General features: G+C 38.5%; 1 protein-coding gene across 2 annotated transcripts in view; it reads left to right on the forward strand.

The window, feature by feature from the left end:
- Positions 1–22,817, forward strand: part of LOC136883327 (uncharacterized) — a 64,080-nt gene extending 41,263 nt beyond the window's left edge. For both annotated transcript variants that reach the window (XM_067155561.2, XM_067155562.2), the window contains exons 5-7: positions 676–837; positions 14,232–14,458; positions 22,447–22,817. In XM_067155561.2, the coding sequence (XP_067011662.1) occupies positions 676–837; positions 14,232–14,458; positions 22,447–22,525 (468 nt within the window). In that variant the 3' untranslated portion in view covers positions 22,526–22,817. The remainder of the gene's footprint in view (positions 1–675; positions 838–14,231; positions 14,459–22,446) is intronic.
- Positions 22,818–24,002: the final 1,185 nt, after the last annotated feature.

Consider the following 24,002-nt stretch of genomic DNA (forward strand, 5'->3'; position numbering starts at 1 on the left):
TCGTCCATGTTTTAGGCCTCTGTACTTTCCATTAATGATTTTTTTGAGCGATAAACAGGCGAGAAATGTGGCTTGAATGTTAGGCAAAGTTGTTCTTCGCTGCCAGTGTTGGTGCCGTTCGTGTCTCTGCTTTCGCCAAAGCCACATTTATGAAAACAATTTTGAATGGTGTTGGGCGAAACGTTGAACCATGCTGACACAACGGAGGATTTTTAATACATGTTTTAAATGGGATGCTCGCGGTACCACGTCATTTGAACGAATAATACGGGAAAGCGTAGTTTCGGGGAGCAGATAATCGAAGTTTCATTGTAATTGGAAAAGTATGTTCTCCCAGATCTTACATACAGGAGATAGCGAGTTCAAACTCCATTGTTGGCAGTCCTGGAAATGGTTTTCCATGTTTCCCATTTTCACACCAGGCAAATGCTGCGGCTGTACCTTAATTAATGCGTCCTTCCCATTCCTATCCCATCGTCACCCTGAGACTTATTTGTGTTCGTGTGACATAAATCAGAATATTAAAAGAAAAATTATCAACCTTCCCCTTGTACATTGGAGCTAACATAGCAACTCTTCATTTAGTATAGCTCCTTCATGCAAATAGTATGCTACTATCTTGTGTTCTACTTCTTCCTTTGGAATGGATGTTCATGATACATATTTTTGTTTCAGGAGGTCTGGGAGAAGTTGCCCTCGCCAGACATGCGTCCCTTTGAGGAAAGACTAAGTGACCTTAAGAAAAATATTTTCAAATCCCTGCCTAGTTCAAGACTGACATCCAAGACTGATTCTCCTGCGTACAGCCGTGCTGCAACCCATCTGTCTGCATTTAAGGTAAATGTGAACATATTTCACACTCTCTCTTTGTATATATAAAGGACTAAAAATCTCGTGTTTGATCTCTATTGACAGTGGTGTATATTATGTATTGATCAGGAGGGTAATTAAATACAATTTAACAATTTGTAAAAACTTGTATATATGGTGTATTTACTCAAATTTTAATTGGTTGTGTGAAATGTGTTCATAGTTATCAGTTGGCAGTTTCCCAAGTTCTGTTGATAAACTTATTCCGCTCTCCTCTATTCATGAATGTCTCGTTCTTCACGACATCGTCCAATGTCTTTCCCCTAGCTGAATTTTCATTCTTGAATATGTTCATTCAGGCCTTCCAATCAAGCATTTTCCTCTCTTTTCAAGAAGTCAGGGTGTTCTTTAGGACAGAGCAATTTGGCTGTGCAGTTATGGTCGTGTAGCTGTGAGCTTGTATTCAGCAGATGGTGGATTTGAATCCCACCACCGGCAGCCCTGCCGAAGGTTTTCCGTGGTTTCCAATTTTTCACACCGGGCTGTACCTTAATTAAGGGTACGGCTGCTACCTTTCCCCATCGTGTCGCCAAAAGCCTTTGATGTGTTAAGAGACGTTAAACTGTTGGCAAGAAACACTCTTTTTCTTGTAGGCGCCTTCTCCATCACACGTCCAAACCACCGTAGTTTGTATGTGCTGACTGTCTAGGAGAGATGTCACGATTCAAACTTCCTGCTTTGCCTTCTCATTTCTGTCCTGGTCTTATGCTTAATCACCCCCAGGGACTTCTTGTGTACAGTAATGTATGTATATTACAAGTATATTAGACCCCCATAGCTTTCCAGGACAAGGAAAATAAAATTTAAAGAATAAAATAGCTTTCATATAAGGCGCACACACATACACCTATGCCATGTTGTTGGAATTTCCTTTGACAGAGATTGTCACATTTCAGCTGTTGTGATTCAGTACTTTACTATTGCTGTATCCAATACTTTTTTTGTATCATTGCACAAATCTTAGAGAGAAGTCCCTGGCAGTGATAGTTTTCTGTCATTATTAGTTCATTATATACAGTTTATTTATTGTCGTGGCCACCAAATTAGGCAGGTCAGAGAAATTATGCTGTTGCTAAGGTTATGTAGCAACTGGCGAAGAAATGTCTAACTGAACCCATTATTTCGGAGCACGGGGCAGGTTGTTATCTCTCAAGCTCCTGATGTTACTTCATACAATGTTTCAAAATAAATTATACTGCAAGCTTCAGAAAAGACTGCCGATTTCAGTGGTACGTTAGAACCTCGATTATACGTTCCCGGAAACTATGTTTTCCCGCATTATTCATTCTAATTACATGGTACCGCAAGCATTCTAATTAAATCACGTTGTAAAACTCTCACATTATCCGTTCCTCGAAGAAACTATTTCCCGGGTCAGCCATCTAGAAACTTCAGGCCCATCAATGCTAAATCTTCGATCACACGTTTTTTATGAAACTGTATCTTACGAAACGACAGCTATGGCATACTTGTGGATCTTGGTGTTGACGTCCCGTCATTGTGGTAATTTGAGGAAGTACTGTATTGGAAAAGCGATCGGCCGTGAACTTGCATTAGGGATCATCTTAGCATCACGTTCGGGTGGTATTGTTTAGAGAATCCTCGGAAATCATAAAGCAGAGGGTGCCCACAACAATTGGAAGGGGACAGAGTACATTTTGACAGCTCTATTTGAAGACAGAGTGAGTTTCGTCAAATATTCGTACTTGCAAAACGTCTACATTATGTCCAGGTTTAGATGTTTATTTTTTCCTTTTTTTTTTTTTTTTTTTCGAGTGTATAGCCGAACAGGTTTTCGGCATTTTCCCTCATGGAACTGTATAGTCACTGGGCCTTCAGGCAGGAATCGAAACTGCTCCTTCTTAAGTAACACATATTTGGCATTTTAATATTATCGTATGCAATCGTGTTATCGAGACCAGAACAGATGTTGCACCTTACATACATAAACCAATGGGAGCTTTAAGGGAGTGCCTATGACTGTTTTTGTCCTAATATAAGACTGGGAATTTCACGTTTTTATGTTAAAATGTTATAAAAATCAGCGCATGTTACATTTGAAAACTTTGAGTCATTTCGCACTCGTACTGACTTTTACAGCAAGCACGCTTTCCTGCTGAGCTCGTACTTGCATAATCATAATTTTGGAAGTATTAGTGGTATTTTTTCTCATTCCAATTTGATTGTAATTAGTGACGGGCAGAATTGAATATAATGCTTTCGAGGACTTGGGGATCGATACTTTAATTCGAAACTATATTCTCGAATTCAACAGAACCCTTAAAAGTAGATGCAGGCCTAACTTATGCAGTACAAAGTTTTCATAAACTGACTAGGACAGTATACGGGTGACCAAATTACAATGGAAGATTAAAAAAAGAAGGTTTTTGTTATCATGTTGGGCGCTTTTGTATCTAATGTGCTTATTTTATTAGATTAGAGAATTAAAAACTACTTGTGGTCGATTGTTGTTTGGCTTGGCGTTACGACTATTAGATTTTTCGAAGAGTTTGGCTGATCAAAGTTGCTGAACTGAAAGAAGTTTTCAAAGGAATTTGACGAAGTTTTCAGAGGAAACCGACAGTTTCCCCGGTAAAGCCGAATGTAAAGTTTCGAGATTTTTAAGTCGCGTACCGGTAATTAATGTTTGAAGCCAGCCCCGCAGTCTAACTTGCCTGCCTATCACCTGGAGGCCCAGGTTTGATTACCAGCCAGGCCAGACATTTTTACCTGGGTATGAGGGCTGGTTTCAGGTTCACTCATTCTACGATTACCTTTAATTGAGAAGCTATTTAATGGTGAGATGGCGACCCCGGTCTAGAGAGCCAGGAATAACGGCCGAGAGGATTTGTCGCACTGACCATGTGTCACCTCGTAATCTGTAGGCCTTAGGACAGTGGGCGGGCGCTTGGTAGGCGGAAGGCCCATTGGGGCTGTAGTTTGGTTTGGTTTAGGGGCGTTTTTAAGATTATAAGTATACATATTTCGTTTTTGTAATGTTTAGCCAAATTGTTGATGGTTCATTCACTCCTGGATTTTCCGTTTTCCAGTGTTGTATGTGTTTTTTTTTCCGTGGTCCCTACAAAAACGGAGAATCGAGGTTTGCCTGCATAACTATTTTCCATATAAACCACTTTAAATAATTATTAAATATAAAATCCTGAACGAGTAAATTTAAAGCTGTAGAATCATGTATTGAGAATTTCAGTAGGTGGCCAAGTTTTTATTTCTTCAGCCAATAAAAATTTTGTGTGCGGGGAAAAATGTAAAAAATCGCCTGACCTATATTTTTTTTTTTATCTGGAACATATTCCTGTCTGTCTTGTAGTTTTCGTGGTAAATGGCCCGGAAAGCGATCATGTAAATGTTGCTAGCTCAGGCAGTTCGGGGCGCGTGCACCAGCACAGGCTGCAGGACGCTGTAAATACAGTAGAAGTCAGTTATAGCGAGAGTTCATATCAGCGAAAAATTTACTCGCTATAACGGATTGTTGTTATATCCGATTTTTGTATAAAAGTTGGAAAACTCCCCCGTGCACATTAAAATTGGTATGAAACGGCAATCAGTTTGTTCAAAACTTGCGTTTCCGCAGATGACATCCACACTACGGCTTGCTTGTTCGTTATTTTTCGTAATCCGATGCTATGTGAAAGTAGCTCGATAGCTGCAGTCGCTTAAGTGCGGCCAGTATCCAGTATTCGGGAGATAGTAGGTTCGAACCCAACTGTCGGCAGCCCTGAAAATGGTTTTCCGTGGTTTCCCATTTTCACACCAGGCAAATGCTGGGACTGTACCTTAATTAAGGCCACGCCCGCTTCCTTCTCATTCCTAGCCCTTCCCTCTCCCATCGTCGCCATAGGACCTGTCTGTGTCGGTGCGACGTAAAGCAACTAGCAAAAAACTACGTGAAAGTGGATGTTTAATTTCAGTCTGAAAAAATATAGTACCGTATTTCTTCAAATCCAAGATGAACACCACTTTTTCCTTCAAGAAATTTAAATCAGGCTTAAAAGTATCTTTGTAAAATCGTATGAATGCCTTGTTGTACAGTAGGCCTACGCATTTTTATACACGGAACATTGACTTTCGTCGTGCCTTTTTATTTTTTTTCGGCTGCACTATTATTCTTTATATCCCCAGGTTTAAGGACCATTAACTTAACATTGGCATCATACTACCGAAGAGAACCCGTTGAAAATTTTCTGGCAATACCTATTCCATGCATCTCTACAAAACAACGATCCATCAGGAAATTATTCTTGCTGTCTATAAAACTGTTACTTTTATGCAGCGTCTGATATAACCGGCTACCACTATACGCATGTCTCGCTTGCGGGTTTGGCCAAATTCAGCGGCTAGCGATGTATAGGCATAATCTCGGACGTTGAACGTCAACGAACAAGTTTATTGCACCACGGTATGGCCATTCCGCCCTTGTGTTTTTCCTGCACATACCTCACAATTTCTTCTTCGACTTCTTTAAAGCGTCCTTGTTGCAGACCAATGAATGCATTTTTTGTACAGTACGCATTTTTTAGCTCTTTGTCTTCACGCTAACGCCGAATATTGGCTTTAGTTACGCCTATGCCGTATTTTCTTGTGGCTGCACAATATTATTCTACATTTCCGAGAGTTCAATAACCATTAGCTTAAAATTGGCATCATAATATCGACTAGAACCCGTCAAAATTTTGCCGGCAATACCTTTTCCACATATCTTTACTATACGACTATCCATCACGAAAATATTCCTGCTGTCTATAAAACTTAATTTTACTAAGCGTCAAGTACAGTAGACGCGTTATAACTCTGCCACTGAGTAGCCATGGCTTTTCGAATTGTCACATGTTTTGATGCCATTCTGCAGATTTGAGAAACACACAGTCACTGTACAACCGGTTGTCGCTTCTTGCGATGCATAGTAAAGCGGTGGTCGTTTATTGTCAACGAGTTATGTGCACGTGTGAATAGAAGCAGCGTGGTTACCGCGGTAGTTGCCGGTGGTATCCATTAACTTACTGTTACGCCACGATTGCAACAACCCTTGAGTCTTTGCATGAGATTCTGAGGGGGGAAAAAAGGTCTTGGATTCGGAGAAATAAGGTATCACTCCAGAGATTTCTGTGGCAAACACTTCAGCTTTCTTCTTCAAACAGCGTCACCTAACCTAACTGTATATGTATCATGAAAACATATTTAAAACGCATGTAGAGAAATAAACTCCTTGCGCAAAAATTACATGTAAATAGCCTTAACTAGACGCGAGAAGGTACGAAATATCCTCTGAAATAAGTGATGAACTCTGTCATATCTTGAGGCGTATCACATTCTTACTTAATTTCCGTATATAACATTAAAATTAAGATATCGTTTACTTCAGTCTTTATTTTTAACGAGTTAACAACTGCTATCGGCCACGTTATTTATGCATTTATTACGAAAACATGTTATCCTCTTTCATTTCGAATTTTCTTTAGAGAACAGCAGTCGACGGGTATTACTAATCAACTCCAACATAGCCTTTGAATGTCAATGAGAGAGCTCGCAAATGCAGAGTGAGAAAACTATGCCGTACCAAAGATGATCAATCACATTTTGTTGCAAACGTTTCAGTTTTCTTATTCATACAGTGTCCCTTATCCTAACTTAACCGTACCATACGTATGATGAAAACACACTTCAAGCGCCAGTAGAGATATAACTTTCTCGCTATAAATTTTCATAATAGCCTTTCCGTAATTTAACCAGACGCGACAAAATATAAACTAACCTCTGAAATCAATTAAGCACTCTACCATATCTCGAGGTGTATCCCATACTTAATTGCAGTATATAGCCTCAAAATTAAGCGGTTGTTTAGTCAGCCTTTATTTTTAATGAATTAACAACTGTTTGTGATACAAATTCTTATAATTTTGTTAATTACCACCTATTCAATACAATAAAAACGTAGTACAAACTTACATATTTATTAAGATGTTTATATGGTACATGTTTTGCTCCCTTTTCGTGAGCATCATCAGCCAATTATTATTCACTTAAGGTTGTATAAGATCATGAAACAATTCTTTTGGATTAAGATTATTCCTATAAAACTAATTGACAAATCTTATAATATTTTACAAGTCATATGACAATAAAATTATGTCTTTAAGTTAAAACATATTTGTCTAAAATCTATCTAACATTTTATTGACAAAACTCATCTGGTGAACATCTTTTAAATTGTTTAAAAAATAAAAAAACTTTTGAGATCTGGCTAATTGTATTGATTCAATGTTGCTTGAACTTGTATGATTGTCGTTAAAACTTCGTAAACTATATTGACAATTTTCTGCAGTTGATAATTGTCTATGTTATGGACATTTGACTTGTTCTCGTTGCTGGAGTAACATTTATACAAATGTATTGGCATTAATTTTATATTGTCAATAGGATAATATTGTTCGTGAACAAACTTGTTGATGAAACACTTCCTAATGTGATATTGGATTGTTTTAAACAGAACAACAAGTAGTTCTCAAGAGGCTAGGGCCCGGTTTCATCAACACATGTTAAATATATACTAACAAGTAGTTAGTTAATACGGAGTTAGAAATTTAACATCTTGTCAGGTTTCTTGCGTTTCATCAAACTTTTCTTGTGAAATGTTAACTAATCGACTGTTAACTCTCCCAATATTGCGAACTGGTGCGAATCAAGGAGGCAGTGGTACGAACATGCTGTTTTACAGCGCGCTCCGATGCGCTTTTGTTTGAGCACAGCTGTAAAATATGGCGTGTGAAGTGAAACGGAATCGTAGTTCTAATTTTTCCTCCTTCGAAAAAGAGTTGTTAATTGAATTAGTTATTAAATATATATAAGTTATTGAGTGAAAGCGCACAGATGGCTTGACGATAAAAGAAAAGGACGAGGCGCGTGTAAAGTCCGCGAGGGTTTCAATGGGGTTAACGGATACTTTTTTTAGCGGGTATCCGCTGTCACCTAACAAAATCACTTCGTTAATTGTCCCACTTCAAACTGTGCTCCGATATGGGAGTTATAAATATTGTATTGTCGTGTGCAGAACCAGACCACCTAGCAAGTATATCCCTGATTTGGAGGTTAGGCTCACGAATCACCTGAACATTAACATTAACAGAGAAATATCCTTTTTGATTACGATATATTTCGGCCCAATTGCCTCCAGGTGATTGGATTCTTACATGTGTGCAATCTATTGCACGTAGAACAAACACCAGGAAAACGGCTTATTTCATAGAAGTCGCGGATAATTTGCTGACGCTCTTCTACTGAAGGGAATGTTACATACCTCCTTCTCATGGTTGCTATTGCTGCAGACACTCGACAAACAACTCTACTAGCAGTGGCTTTAGAAATTCCAGCATAGTCTCCAACCATTATGTGAAAATAACCAGTAGCAAAAACTCGTAATATTATCAGTACCTTCAACATTGGAGAAAGAAGTATGTTTCTCTTCGTAGGATATTCTAACCTCACTTGAATTTCGTCAACAACCTTAGCAACGACTGTTTTCGATAACCTGTATCTATGAAGAAATTTCGGATCCGTCAAATTTTCAAAGTCATTACGTCGCTGAACTCTTCTTCGATCAGGATTGTTTTGTAAAAGATCTAAATAGAGCAATTCCTCCTCGAAAGCGCGATTCACAGCAGCCATTTTGGAACAGGTTGCTAAATGCTAATGTTAGCCATTTAACATTGGAAATGGCTGATGTTAACTTTAATACGCTGTTTAACATTTGTTGATGAAACGCAAATTTTCTTAAATGGTATGTTAAAATGATTTAACACCTTGTTAAGTACTAACATGTGTTGATGAAACCGGGCCTAGGAGTAACACTAAACAATTACGCAGCAGAAATAAAAATATACCAACAAGCCATTTTGGAACATACGAGAACATTTTAAATCCTTAAAAATCACTTTCATATTACATATTTATCTGTATCAGTTTTTTACATTATAACTTTAAATATTTGAATATTGTATATTGTACTGAGTAATATAGAAAAAGAACTACTTTAAAGAATAGGTTTATGTTACTTTACAATGAATTAAGGATCGGTTTCTAGTCACAAGGCAGTCTAAAGATTTCTTAGTCACTGTCATCACTAATCTGTCGAATTGTCATTTACACTGATGATGAATGGCTCCATTCTTTCGTCCCTTACTATTTCCTTGGCCCAATCGTCTGTTTGAAGATTTTCCCCGTGATTGAAGCACTCTTCCCAATCTGCAGTAGCCAGACGGTCGATGGCTTCTGACGTGAGTTTTTTTACGTCCTTTCTTTTGAATGTCTTGTTCCTCCGGGTTGTATTGGCGGTGGTAGGGGTGGCAACCTTACTAACTCATGGCCCCAAGACAGAGCTAATTCATCAAGCTCGTACTTTTTCCTACTTTGAAGGGAGCAACTTTTTCCGAACGTTCAGCTCGAGTTTCTTGTTCACTAAAAGGTATGTTTCTCTTCAGCAACCACTCTTGAGTTTCTTTCTTCTTCCACCTTGTATTGGATACTTTTTCAAGTAAAGCTGAATGATATGGAGCATTGTCCATAACTTTTATAGACGGTTCCTCCAGACTTAATAACAGGTCTTCTACAAACCACATTTTAAAAGATGCCCGGTTCATTTCTGAGTGGTAGTCCAGGCTATTCTTTGATAAGAACATCCACTTACACTAGGGTATAAAACCTTTAATACCACCTGCGTGGCCAACAGTCAGTCTTCCACTTTTCCCGGTGGGCACCTTTAATCCACCGCTCTTATCTGAATGTTGCCAAATAAACTGTTTACACTGCGACTGATTCACTCAAGTCTCGTCTAAATAAATATGTTGCCTCAGGTGTTGTTCATATTTCAGGTCATGCATTTCTCTCAAAAATCGTGCACGAGCTACGACAATGTCCTGTCGTTCTAGCAGAAATTTTCTTCTACCGTTAGCCCTTTTGTATTTGAAGCCTAAGTTGTGCAGCACTTGTCGCACTGAACATATACTTCTCTATATTGAATCTTCTTTCTTAGCTATTTACGCTCTCTTTCCGCTGTAGGAAATTCCCCTCGCTCGTAAAATTTGAGCACAGTTTAGCTAGCTACATCACAGTGAAAATCCCTACCCTTTTTCTGCCTTGTGTGGTTTTTCCTTGGAGATGAAAGTATTTTTTGGTTGGCTGAATATTTTGCTTCATTAACAGGTCTCTGGACCGAAAACGAAGGCTAACGTTACACATTGTTGCAGTCAATTCGGGCTTTTCTTGAACAGTCTGCAAAATATTTGAGTCGGCCAACTTTAAGCCCTTCCAACTGACGACGCTTGAGAGGAGTTTCTTGTTTGTTTCTCGCATCATTTATCTAAACTCGTGGTTGTTCCTTAGGTAGAAAGCAAGTGAGACGTCCATCAGCTATTCCTGCGGGTTATTGTTGGAATACCGTTGGAGGTTACAATCGTCCTCAAGTAGCTCTAAGGGATGTTGTTAATATTTGAACAGTACTGCTGATTGTAGCCCATATTTCACACCGTTAGGTGTTTTCTGACATTTGCTATAATGTTTGCTGTATTTCTATTCGACTTCTGTTTTCCACTTTAATTTCTTGCCTCTGCCTTGCCTTTTTAGGCTTAAGTAATAACGCCATAAGTCATCTTCTTATCTGTTTACCTAAAAATCCCTACACCTAAATTTCTCCTCTGTTATTACCTTTATATCCATAACTGATACCATCACTATTTATTGAGGGACATTTTATTTTCCAATACATCCACTTGGTATTTACTTATTTGGCTATCCTCAGTTATAATTCTGTTTTCTATTTAATTTCAACTTCCTTAACTGTTGCATAAGAATGAAAAGGTTGTCATTACTCTACAGGGGGCATGAAATAGGTTAGGTGATGCTGTTTGAAGTAAGAAAATAGAAGCTTTGCGGCAGAAGCCTCTGGAGTGATAACACAATTTTTATTTATTGCTATTTGCTTTAAGTCGCACCGACACAGATAGGTCTTATGGCGACGATGGGATAGGAAAGATCTAGGAAGTGGAAGGAAGCAGCCGTGGCCTTAATTAAGGTACAGTCCAGCATTTGCCCGGTGTGAAAATGGGAAACCATGGAAAACCATCTTCAGGGCTGCCGACAGTGGAGCTCGAACTATCTCCCGATTACTGGATACTGGCTGCACTTAAAGAGACTGCAGCTATCGAGCTCGGTAACACAATTTCTAAAGATGAAACTAAAAATGGAAATTCACAGATAATTGTAATTAGAAACTACTGTACTATCGAGTTAACTGCCAAATGGACAACATCTGTGATTAAGTTTTGTAGTTTCATATTGATTTTAATGTGTTTTTGGTATCTTGTGAGACTTTTTATAGAAAATTGTACATAACCTTGTAAGAACAACACATTGTAAACTAAAACAGTTTTGTAATCGACAAAATCTTGTCAATAGGAAGGATTAACCGTGGGCTTGTCATTATCAGAAATAATAGTGAAGATATTCCTAAATAGCAACGAACAAATTTTCTTAACCAACTAAGAGATGCAGAGGGAGACCAAGGCGATCAGTTTTAAGAGGTGTGGAACTAAGGAAGGCTACAGAACGGATTATGGAAGTACTTAGTTAATTCACAGAGGCTTGCAAACAGAATGCTATAAGGTGTAACAGTGTACAATGAAGATACATGTGAGATCACGATCCATCATCTAGGAACCACTTTTCCCTGTGCATGTGCTGTTGGATCATCATCCACAGCCTTCAGCAATTATTCAGTTGGGATCTAAAAATAGCCCAGGTCATTAACTTGACGATAGTGTAAAGGAACAGATTTGTTAGGCTGTAACCAAAGCTTTCTTTCTTTCTTTATTTTCAAACAATAATTTGAGCCAGCACTAGTTATGGTGCAATACAGGTCTCTTGCAGTTTAACACAAGAGTAATCTTCAGCACAAACAGTACAAAGTTGTAACTACAGTACAATGTGTAGGATAGACATTTCCTTGTTTTATTGCTGTCACTGTGCAATGTTTATACAGACAAAGATTTCTGGAAAAGTTATGCTTTCTACTAATTAACTAATTTCAAGTGACTATTTCTAGCTGAGTGCAGCGTAAGGCAGACCCTCTGATGAGGATGGGCGGCATCTGCCAGGTGTAGGTAAATGTGTGTTATTGTGGTGAAGGATAGTATTATATGTGAGTTGCAGGGATGTTGGGGACAGCACAAACACCCACACCCCGGCCACTGGAATTAACCATTGAAGGTTAAAATTCCCGACCCGGCCGGGAATCGAACCTGGGACCCTCTGAACCGAAGGCCAGTACGCTGTCCATTCAGCTAACAAGTCGGGCATCCTTTCTACTGAAACCTCGATATAAAGTAAACCTTCATTTAAGGTTCCTGTAAAAATCCTAAATAGGGATTTTACTGTATGTAGTAGTGCCCTGATGGATTTTTCCTTCCCAGGCGGCAGTAGAGAAGGATAAACTGAGTAAGGACTGGCCAAGGTAGATGTGAAGCCACTCTCTTCAAATGGGGATGGAACACATCACTGCAATGTGACTGGAGAAGAGGATCAGACAGTGGATCACATTGCATTTCAGTGTCCTTTGCATGCTTATAGAGAAACATTAGAGGACTTATACCGTACTCAAACAAAGCTCTTTTCTGGCTCTCAAGTTCTGATATAGAACTTTAGTTATGAACTTGAGATGGTTGTTGTACATACTGTATAGTAAGCGAATGTACCCGTGCTTCGCAATGGTATTCTACACTGTATACAGATTTCCCCGTAAATTAGCGGAAAGGCAGTAGATTGCACATCTTTTAGCGAGATCCAAGAAACAAAACAGGGAGGAAGCCAAAAGTTGCTTCCGGTGTTAGGTAGGCATTGGGGAAGTTTTGTTGATAATGGCAGGCCACATTTCCTACTGGCAATCACAATGGATTTCTGGAGTTTCTACTATAATGGCAGGTTTACTTGGCAACTGTCATTCACAGTATAGAAGGAGAGTTTCATTATAAAGACAGGCCCCTTTACCTAATGCCAGTCAAAATCAAGTTGGAGAGATTTGATTATAATCGAGAAAGTCAGCACTAACGTATCAACAATCGAGGCGCGACAATGAATCATAGGACTTCCTTAACTGTATTAATTTCTTCCTTAACTACTCCACATGTATACGAGTGCTAATCCCGAAACAGGACACTTTTCTTTGAGGAAAAATTCCAAGCTGTTCAAATGTATAACTTTTGGCCGCAGAAAATGTTGAAATACGTATGCCTTTTAATGCCGGTGCAGACCTTCATTTCTGGGTAGTTGGTGCCTAAACTGTAAGTTGCATTACAAAGCAGATAGCACAATTGCCCTTTCAATTTGGAGAGATCTACAACTTTGGTCCTATGATTCATTGTCGCGCCTCGATTGTTGATACGTTAGTGCTGACTTTCTCTTGAGGAGGAGAAGTATACATTGTTATTTTCTTTCTGTACCTCGTATTGAAATTACACAGTTGTTAAATTCAGTCTTTGTTTCAAGGAGTTAACTGCTATCGGCCATATTATTTGTGGACTTGTAGTGAAAATACGTTCTCCAAATGTTTGTTTACACCAGTTGGAGTTGTGGAATACTATTAATCGATGTTGACAGCACCTCTGAATGTCAGGCTGAGCTCACTCTTGTATGTAGTAAGGAATCACAATCCATATAAATGCTGGAGTTAAGTGTATAAATATTGATAGCAGGGGAAACTCTCCCCCCGCCCGCCCAATTTGCTAGTAATAACGTATCAGTGAAAGGGTTCTCATTGTAATCGTAGGATATTGCACAGATTAATACAGGAATTTCCTAGGGGCATAACAATACTATTATTACAACATCTCTTGTACTGGTACTACGACGGTCGTGGTTGGATGTGTGTGTAAACTTGACGTCTCACTCGAGCGCTAACTGCCTGTGCTCTAAATTCCTCTTCTGCCTTGAATCATCTATAGCATGCTTATGATGTCTTTTTCATAAGTTCTTAATGTCCTGTAATCTTAACAAATCAAAATAAATAATTGAGAATTTTAATATTTCCTTACACGAAATCTCGGTTCTGCAATAAAGTGAATTAAATTTAGTATAAAATTAAATTGCTCTTGTGGAATATTTTCCAGGAGAACTTTTTACTTAAATCCCAATTTACACAAAATGGGGGTTATACTGTTGTAATATGGAACCAAATAACTGTGTATTGTAGTTGACACCATACGATGTTTGTTACTATATTTTTATATGCGACTACCTTGAGATTGTTCCTTTCTCTGATAGGTTATACTTATTAACTGAGTGTTGCTGTTTGATTTCAGAAATGTGTGTTTGATCAGAGCAGACAGCTGGTCAGCAGTCAGAACTGGAACTGTGTTATGGAGTACGTGTTAATGGCCTGGATGTATGTACGTCTCACGCCGTTGTGGGACAACCCTCCTCACAATACCACACGACGGCAGTGTTTCAGACATCTTGCCGCTCAGTGCATGACTGCTCTTAAGAAGGGAACATGGACTGAGAAACAATGTGAAGTTCTGGAAGACAAGTAAGTAGTGGTATTCAGATCTTGAGCAGGCAGTAAGCTGTCTTGCAGTTTTAATAGTCTTTTAGCTGTTCCCATGTTCATACTTGCTAACCCTTCCGATTTACCCGAAAACTTTGTTTTTTAACTCTTCCTCCGATTTTTCAATTTATTTTTATTCTTCCTATTTTTGACCAATATAACCTCCAGTACGGTCAATACCCTTCCCGTAGGATAAATTCTTATGTGCTTGTGTAATTTACACAATCTCATTTTCAAGTGTATTTATTTCATGTTTTATTTGGCGAGTGTATAGTGTTTCTTGCTCACTTATGTGCTTTACAGCTGGGAATTCGGGACTGCGATCGTCCTACAAGCGAGAAAGACTAGCGCTGACTAGCGACTCTGGTAGTCGGGACGAAAGAATGAGTTTGTTATTGTATGTTTCGCGCGTTGTTAACATCGTTGTGCGTAGTTTCGTTGGAGATGTACGTCACGTTTTTTTTTCTTTTCCCCATGTCGATGTCTTATGTTAATAATGTGTGAGACACATTGATCTGTTTTCTTAGTTTAAGATTTTACATTTAAGTCATTTTGCATTGTTACTGTAGATCCTGTTTGTTTGTTTTTTCCGCATAGACCTTGACGCAATATATGTGATGAAATCAATATAACTGTTGTATGCTTCTGCCGTCTATTAGCCACACTTTAAACCAATTAGTTTGTTATTTCCGCATGTAGTTCTGCTGGAAAACAGTTTTCTTTTGTCACCAGTTGTAAACATATTTGAATTGTGGCTGCTGTGTACAAACACTGGCTGGCCCTTTGGTTTAGGGGTAGCGTGCCTGCCTCTTACCCAGAGGCCCCAGGTTCAATTCCCAGCCAGGTCAGGGATTTTTTACCAGGACATGAGGGCTGATTCAAGGTCCACTCAGCCTACGTGATCAGAATTGTGGAGCTAACTGACGGTGAGATAACGGCCCCAGTCTAGAAAGCCAAGAATAACGGCTGAGTGGATTCGTTGTGCTGACCACACAACACCTCGTAATCTGCAGGCCTTAGGGGGTGAGCAGCGATTGCTTGGTCGGCCAAGGCCCTTCAAGAGCTGTAGTGCCTTGGGGTTTGGTTTGGTTTTTTAGTGTACAAACACTAGATGTGTCCAAAGGAAATCTTGCACTTTTAGAGGTGATCGAGTTCAATATGGATATCAATAGTGGTAGTAGTGTTATTAAGGATATTGGTGAAGTGGTAGGGAGTGATAGCGATTGCATAAAATGAATTTCATTGCAAAACCTGTATTGTTGATAGTACACTTTCTAAAGGTACAGTCAAAGGTTCCACCTTTAATATACTAAAAAAAAATATTTGGTCAGGCGAATTGGCCGTGTGGTTAGAGGCACGTGGCTGTGAGTTTGTATCCAGGAGATGGTGGGTTCGAATACCACTGTCAGGTTTTCCGTGGTTTCCCATTTTCACACCAGGCAAATGTTGGGGCTGTACCTTAATTAAGGCCACGGGCGCTTCGTTCCAACTCCTAGGCCTTTCCTATCCCATCGTCGCCATGAGACCTATATGTGTCGGTGCGACGTAAAGCCACTAGCAAAAAAAAAGTGTTTCGTTAGCTATTAACTAGTGTCAGGACATGTTTCACCTTTTACTTATGGTCATAATAAGCTGAAAATACTTGTAAGATGAGTAAAATATACGAAGTCACAACTAAACATTAAAATGAGATTCCAAGTGATAGCAACGTTGATAGTGGTGACGACACTGACCTAGGCCTGCACAGGTGGTCAGGCGATGAGTTTGTGCTGATGGTTAGAGTTCGTGGTTTATAGCATTTAAAAATCAGAGATTTAGCGTTTTGATTTTCAAATTTAGCGTTTTGTAGCAAATTGGTTAAAAATAGGCATAATTTGCTAAACTGCACACACAACAGTTGGGAGTAAAATAATACTGTTTAATCACACATCGCTCGTCATGCAGTTTTGAATTCACTATGGAAAATAAGACAAATATCAACATAAAACTGCAAGAAGTATTAACGCACACACAGGAATATGCTTATTTTCAAATTTACAAACAATTTCAAAGTGAAAAATACTATTCTGAACGTATTTATTTATCACAGTACAACACACCTACAAGGAAGAGGAATTCCAATGATGATTAAAGTACAACATGCCAATTGCTTAAAAGGTGCCCTCCTTCATTTGAGGCCGCTTATAAGTTACAATTATGTTGCTAAAAACAACTCTACATCGACACTGGTCGTAGAGGCCCAAATGGACAGAAGTGCTGCCAAGGCAAAGGAGGGACTGCAAAACATTCTTTTTTTTTTATTCTTCAAGTCTTTGATTGCAGAGTCGGCACATCAATATAGGCCGTCTGTATCGCTTACATAAAGATGTCCCGATTTGTGACTTTTGGCATGCTGTTTGATCGTCACTTCGCTTCTACCCATGGGTACCAGACAATAAAATAAATCGCTACCATACTTTTAAACAGAACTACTACTCAACACCAATGTCAAGAATAACCGACTATGATCAAGGGTCAACACACAAAGAGAATGAACGTGGTGCTTGAAAGTGTATTTGCTGTTTGATAGACTGTTCCTTGCAGTGCTCTTTAGCCAGTGAAAGGAATTCCACACATTGAATGATTTAACCCTTTGGCCTACTTGTGAAAAGAAATATTCCCTTACATACCATTTATTTTTTCGTCACTTTAACATAAATTTGATTCATCACATAGGCTACATAAGAATACACAAAGCAAAGTGAGCTTTTAGCTCGTCTCAGGAAACCAATGTTTTTGTTCGTAAGTATTACTGGTTTCAAGGGAAGCAGATAAATTAGCAAGAAATGTAGAGGCATAGGCATTGGTTTCCTTAGTAACGTGCTTCCAGAACTGTGGAGTTAGAAATTCATTCCCTACGTGCATTTTTTCGGATTATTACCCAACCCCTTCCCCACTATAGAGTGAATTTCAAAAACTGGTTTACATGTTACAGAAAGAGGCTTATTGTCAACAAGATCATAATTCCAAGTATCATTTTACTATACTTCTCACCGGGCGAGTTGGCCGTGCGGTTAGGAGCGCGCAGCTGTGAGCTCGCATCCGGGAGATAGTGGGTTCGAACCCCACTGTCGGTGGTCCTGAAGATAGTTTTCCGCGGTTTCCCATTTTCACACTAAGGCAACGGCCACTTCCTTCCTATTTCTAGGCTTTTTCTATCCCATTGTCGTAGTAAGACCTATCCGTGTCGGTGCTATGTAAAGCAACTAGCAAAAAAAAAAAAAAGTTTGACTTCTCACTCGTTATTGTTGCATTCTGGTTTTGTCACGTGGTTTCAATTGGCACTATCATCTCAGAACTGAAATCGGAATCACTTTCATCACTGTCAGTTGAAGAAGAAGAAGTATTTTCACTCTCCAGAGAATCATTTCCACTTTCAACATCACTATTTTCAAACCGGTTACGAATAAACTCATCCATGCCGCGCTTGGATGCCGCCATGATTGTTTACGAGCGGCAAAATGAGGTGCTTTTTATTTTCCGTATTTCAGCTCAGAGTTACTATTTACACAGAGAAGATAGCTTCAGGTATCATCTGACATCAATCGGGTAGGCTGCAAAACAGAGAGAATAAATCTAACCAGCTAATTGGGATAATGAACTTATAAATATTCCTTGCAGCAGGATGGAAGTGTCCGTCAAAGCATGTTACCGCTTTACGATTGCAATGGGCACCGTAATAATTATTTCTCCTGAAATAAATAACAACATATATCTTATTTTGAAGAAAAATGCATTGTTTTTAAAAAGATATATTTTTATTTTGTATAAAACTGCGAGTTTCGCATCTATTTCGCATAAATTGTATAATTTTGCATTTTGAATCAATTTCGCATTTTATCGCTAATTCGAAATCGCTAAAAACCACTCGTACAGGTCATATAAGATGGAGGCACATACACTGACAAAGTTTCGACATATTTAGCATTTATCGCAAATGCTAAAAATCACAAACTCTACTGATGGTGCATGCATTTCAAGTGCCAAACGTACAGTAGCTATGTCAAATTATAATTTGACCCCCAAATGCCCTGAAATTTATTATTTCGAGGTATTTGTGAGTGAAGATTTGTTAGCAAAGGTAGTGGATGAAAGAAACAGACAGTTCGTGACAAGTTCCGTTCTACTTTTATTAATATCGTGTCTTTAATTTAATCTTTCTGCTGTTAATCATGTGTATGCTTCGGTATTGTGCGTACACATAGTAGACAGCCCATAATGCAAATGAAAATGTATGTATCATTGTGACAGGTGATTTGTTTCCTGTCACTGACCTAGGCTGACCTTGTAAAATATGTTGCCATATTACCGTATTTCTACGAATCCAAGAAGACTTTTTCTCTCAGGATCTCATGTGAAAAATCAGGGGTTGTCTTGCATTCTTGACCTAACAGTAATGAAGAACACCACTGACAGCTTCCATAGTAATCGTCCTGCTTCTTTTTGGCCCCCGCGTGTGCACACACAAAACTCAATTGACAATCAACATCTGCCCCTTCATTGTACATCGCTAGCTGCGGCAGCCGGTTGTACAGTGCCTCTGTGCAACGTTACTTTATCTTGGGAAATAGTGAAGAGAGAATTACATTCTATTAGCCTCTACAAAAATGTTTCTCAAATCTGCAGAATGGCATCAAAACATGCGAGCCTGCACATCCTTAGAAAGGTCATGGCTACTCTGTGGCAGAGTTAAACGAGTCTACCACAGTCTAATATACACAGTCACTAAGCTCCTTAGTGATGTAATGGCATCCTGTTGACAGGTGGAACAACGCCAACGCTCGCAGCGGCCAGCAAGAGGAGCAATTCTCTACCCGACAGCTGATAGCATCTTCCCGCTTAAATTATAAACTGTAACCACCTCAACAACTATATTAATCGTAAATTTTACGAAATCACGTTGATACACGACTGCTTATTGCCACAGCGTGGTAGTAATACCGAAGGAAGGCAACAATAGTTTATTTTCGAAGGAACCACGGACCACACCATTATAGTTGAATGGCTAAGACATTTTTCAAATCCTATTATTGAACTGAATTGGGTAATTTCACATGAATCACAAAAAATAGTAATGAACTAAGAACACAATTCAAATAATATTCAAAGATATGTGTAACCTATATGACAGAATTTTAAGTACTTTCCAGATTTTTTGTTCTATGGCACTGAAAGCATTCATTGCAAAATTTTATAATGTAATCTAATCTTAGTTTCACAAGTAATTTCAACACTAATGACTTAGTACGTACCTTCACAGCATGAATGTGGAAAATCAGGTATTTTCATTAGGGAATTAACAATATACCGCATCCAAGCTCATGAGCATTCTCCTTTAACATACAGGAAATTCCTAACAATAGCCCCTGTTCTCTCAATTCTCTTCAACTTCCTAAAAGATAATTTCTGCTCTTCTGAAAATCCCTACAGCCCTGGTTTCCCATTGTCACACCAGGTTGTACCTTAATTAAGGCCACGGTCGCCTCCTCCCCACTCCAAACCCTTTCCTATCCCATCTTTATCAAGAGACCTATCTGTGTGTTGTGCCCCTTTGACACGGTTTGATCATCTGTTATCAATAACTTTCGCTTTGTAGAAATTTGCAGAAGTTTGTTTGGAATGGAACTGCATTCCATACTAATTTCTTCCAATTTGGTTTCCGCTAAGTACTGAGAATTAATATATCCACGCGCATTATCCACCTTCTTCTTAACCAGAAATTCAAAAATAACTTCACGTCCAACATTCAACAACGCAGCCGGTCAACACAGTTTTAATACACCAAATGCCTAATTTCTCTGCTTAAGCTGATCAGTGTCAAGCCGACTCGGCATTAAGAGTATCACTTTTTACTCTCCAGACCTTTTACATACTTGTATATATGTTTATATGTGTTATTTTACATTGTATTCTTTAGTACGAGGACTACTGATATCCATGAGTTTATAATTTTTACAACACTAAGCACCCCATTTGTACTTTGTTCCAAACTTCTTTGTATATATATTCCTCGTATCATTATTACTTACTACTCACCTGTACCATACTAACATTTCTCATCTCATTACCACACTTCACTTTATAAATTATAAGTCCATAAGATTATTACAGTTAAAAATAACATGTTTTAGGATTCGACAAAACTTGTTTATGCTTTAATATGGCAGATGATGACCCCTAGGTGGGTCGAAACTAGTTCCATGTAATGTATAATATTGTAAATACATATTAGTATTGAATAGGTGGAAACCTTTACTGTGTTACTATTCAATAATCTATAATGGAATTACCACACGCTTGTCTTGCAAAACGTACAACTTACACATCCCAGTAGACCGGTAGCTTGCTGGCCACGTAGAGCGCTGCAGTCTCGTGGATGAAAAAGAAATGAGCCTTGCTTCGCGATTGTGTATATTAGACTGTGGCATCTACTGTACTGATGCTCAGTAATATTAAGTTTTATAGGCAGCAGGAATATTTTCGTGATGGTATAGTCGGTTTATAAAGATACATAGAATAGGCATTGCCTGCAAATTTTCAAAGAATTGTCGTCAATATTATGATGCCAGTTTTTACTTAATGGTTATTAAACATGCAGAAATGAAGAATAATTGTGCAGCCGCAAGAAAATATGCCATATGCCTAACTAAAGCCAATATTCAACATTAGATGAAGACTTAGAGAGCTGAAAATGCGTGCTGTAAAAGAATGCATTCAGTGGTCAGCTTTACAGAAGTTGAAGATAAAATTGTGAGGTATATGCGCAAAAAATGCAAGAGCAGAATGGCCATACCACTGCACGATAAATTTGTTCACCTTCAACGTCTTCGCCTTTATTAGGCCTGTGCTATACGTTGCTAGCCGCTGAAGTTGTCAAACCTGGTAAGCGAGATGTGTGTATAGTGGCAACCAGTTTTACCTGGTGCTGAGTAAAAGTAACAGTTTTATAGCAGCAGGAATATTTTCCTAATGAATCATTGTATTGTAGACGTGGAACATATATTGCCGGCAAATTTTCAACTGGGTCTGTTTGATGTTATGATACCAATTTAAGTTAATGGATATTACACCTGCGGAAATAAAGGATAATTGTGCAGTCACAAGAAAATGCAGCTTAGCTAAAGCCAATGGTCGGCGTTGGCATGAAGACATGTAGTCTAAAAATGCATACTATAAAAGAAGGCATTCATATAATTTTACAAAGCACTTATTAAGTCTGATTTAATTCTTTTGAAGGAAAAAGTGGGGGTAGTCTTTTATTCAGAGAAATACAGTATGTACTATACTCGCTCCAAATCTTAACTGGTGGTTCAGGGAAGCCATCGTGCCCCTTCAGTTTTTGTGTATGTGTCATGCACATGACTATAATTCCCATATAAATAGAGATAAGTATCTGCAATTTTTGCTCTACTTGTCTTCAGCAGAAATTCACAGAACAGTCGTCTGTTATTCAGGATCATATCACGCACTTGTTTAATATTGGTATCAGTTACAGCTGCAGATGGAAGCCCAGATCTTTCCTCATCCCTCATGCTTGTGCGACCTTTTTTGAACTGTTCCGTCCACTGGTAAACACTTTGCTGTGGCAAAACATTGTCTCCGTATGTGCTGAAAGTCTTCTATGACTTTCTGCTCGTGGTACACTTTCAGACCACAAAAAAACTGATTACGGAACTTTATTCTCCCTTGGTGCAAACAGAGAGTGGTGCGGCCATCTTTACGTCACAGCAGCGTAAGCTGTACTGATCTGATAACGGTGAAACCTACCACAGACGTAGACAACGGTGCCATCTTGTGGCTCATGAGCACACGATGCCATAGAGCCAACGTGAAGACAATTAGAGCAAAACTGCAGATAGTTATTGACTTGCCCATGTATATTGTCAAAGCGTTTCTAATGTATAGTGTAATACTGTATTTTTTCTATTCAGGCTGGGAGGCATGGTCCCCGACTGTGAAGATGTTCAGATGTGTCTGAAGTACGTGATAGCGCTCAAGAAGAAACTCTGAGGAGTGACTTCCACTCCTAGGTCCACTGTATATACAAGTTGTTTTTGACAACGTTCCCTAGAGGCCAGGACCGTCCCTTATTGTACGTCCCTGTCTTCTCACGGAGCGTTACCTTGTTATAATCTTGGTAGTCAAGATTATTGTTTTTATTATTATTATTTATGTTTTAAAAGATAAGAGGAGTCCATTATGTAGAAATGTTGACTTGCATAAAGATTAGTGTGTTTTACTGGAGAAACTCTGTACATAATATAGCCTTAGGTTATATATGGCCTTATATGTTACCCTAGGTTTTAACCCTCGAACCAGCAGCCATTTTGTGTGGTATTTACCTACCAAATGGATTACTATTTTTATCCTATTGTGATCGAAGTTCCATGGCACTGTTGCATATCATTGGAAAGCTAATAAACCACACATTCAGATAGTAATGTAAACTTTTCTGCAAGACTTGATAAGAAAATTAAATTGAGACTTGAAAGTGGTGGAATTATTATTTCATGAGCAATATCAAAATTCTAACAACGTAAAGTTAGAGATGAAACATGAAAACACAAAATCCAAGATATACAAAATGATGCATATTTATATACATAACACCTGTGAAAGTATCAAGTCTACGGAATAATATTTGTTTGATTGATAAGAAAAAATATATTTACCATACATACTGGCCGGCCTATAATCTACGCAGTGGCACCAACTTGTTATAATAAATGTTATTATAGCGGCTATGCTACATAGAGTACAAGCTAACTAAAATGAAAACATTGTAGAATGAATTAACAGCAAAGATGCAGCCTCAAAATAAGAGTGATAACGAGTACATTGCCATTACGAGATGTTTTGGTTCGTATAGCAGCGAGTCCCTCGTTTGTTTCCAGGGAAACATATACACGGAGATTGTTTCTACGATGAAAATATGTAAGAAGCATCTATAAACTTTTAGGATCATAAGACATGTCACACCATCTGTTAGCGGAATAGTGCTATTAAATGAAAAATAAAAATGTGTCGAAGAAGCAACTCGTCAGTTCATCGACGCTTGCTGGTTCTAGGGTTGAGGCACATTTATTTTTTAATTTTTTTTAGAAAAAAAAAGCATGAAATGTTCCCACTGCATCTTTATACAAGATGCAAGGTGAATCACATTATCTTTTAATGAAATGTGTAGTCTTTCCTTGTAAATGGAAATGAATGTGTGTATGTTAGACAAGTTGGGTGTGGAAAATTATGCCTTTTCATTGTTTTAGTGCTGATGACCTTGCTAGATTTAGCAAAATATTTTTACATATTTTGTAAGCTATTTGAAAATATTTTTATCTTGAACTCCTAGAAATTCCTTCCTCCCTTGCCTGCTGGCTTAATGAAAATACAGTAGTAGTAACAAGATAACAATGATTGTTGATGTGGGAGATTGCTGCTGTAGATTGAATACACATATGAACCCCTCGTGAAGTTAAGGAGATAAGGGCAT

The sequence above is a fragment of the Anabrus simplex genome, chromosome 11 (genome assembly GCF_040414725.1).
Source record: "Anabrus simplex isolate iqAnaSimp1 chromosome 11, ASM4041472v1, whole genome shotgun sequence".
In the NCBI taxonomy this organism is placed as follows: Eukaryota; Metazoa; Arthropoda; class Insecta; order Orthoptera; family Tettigoniidae; genus Anabrus; species Anabrus simplex.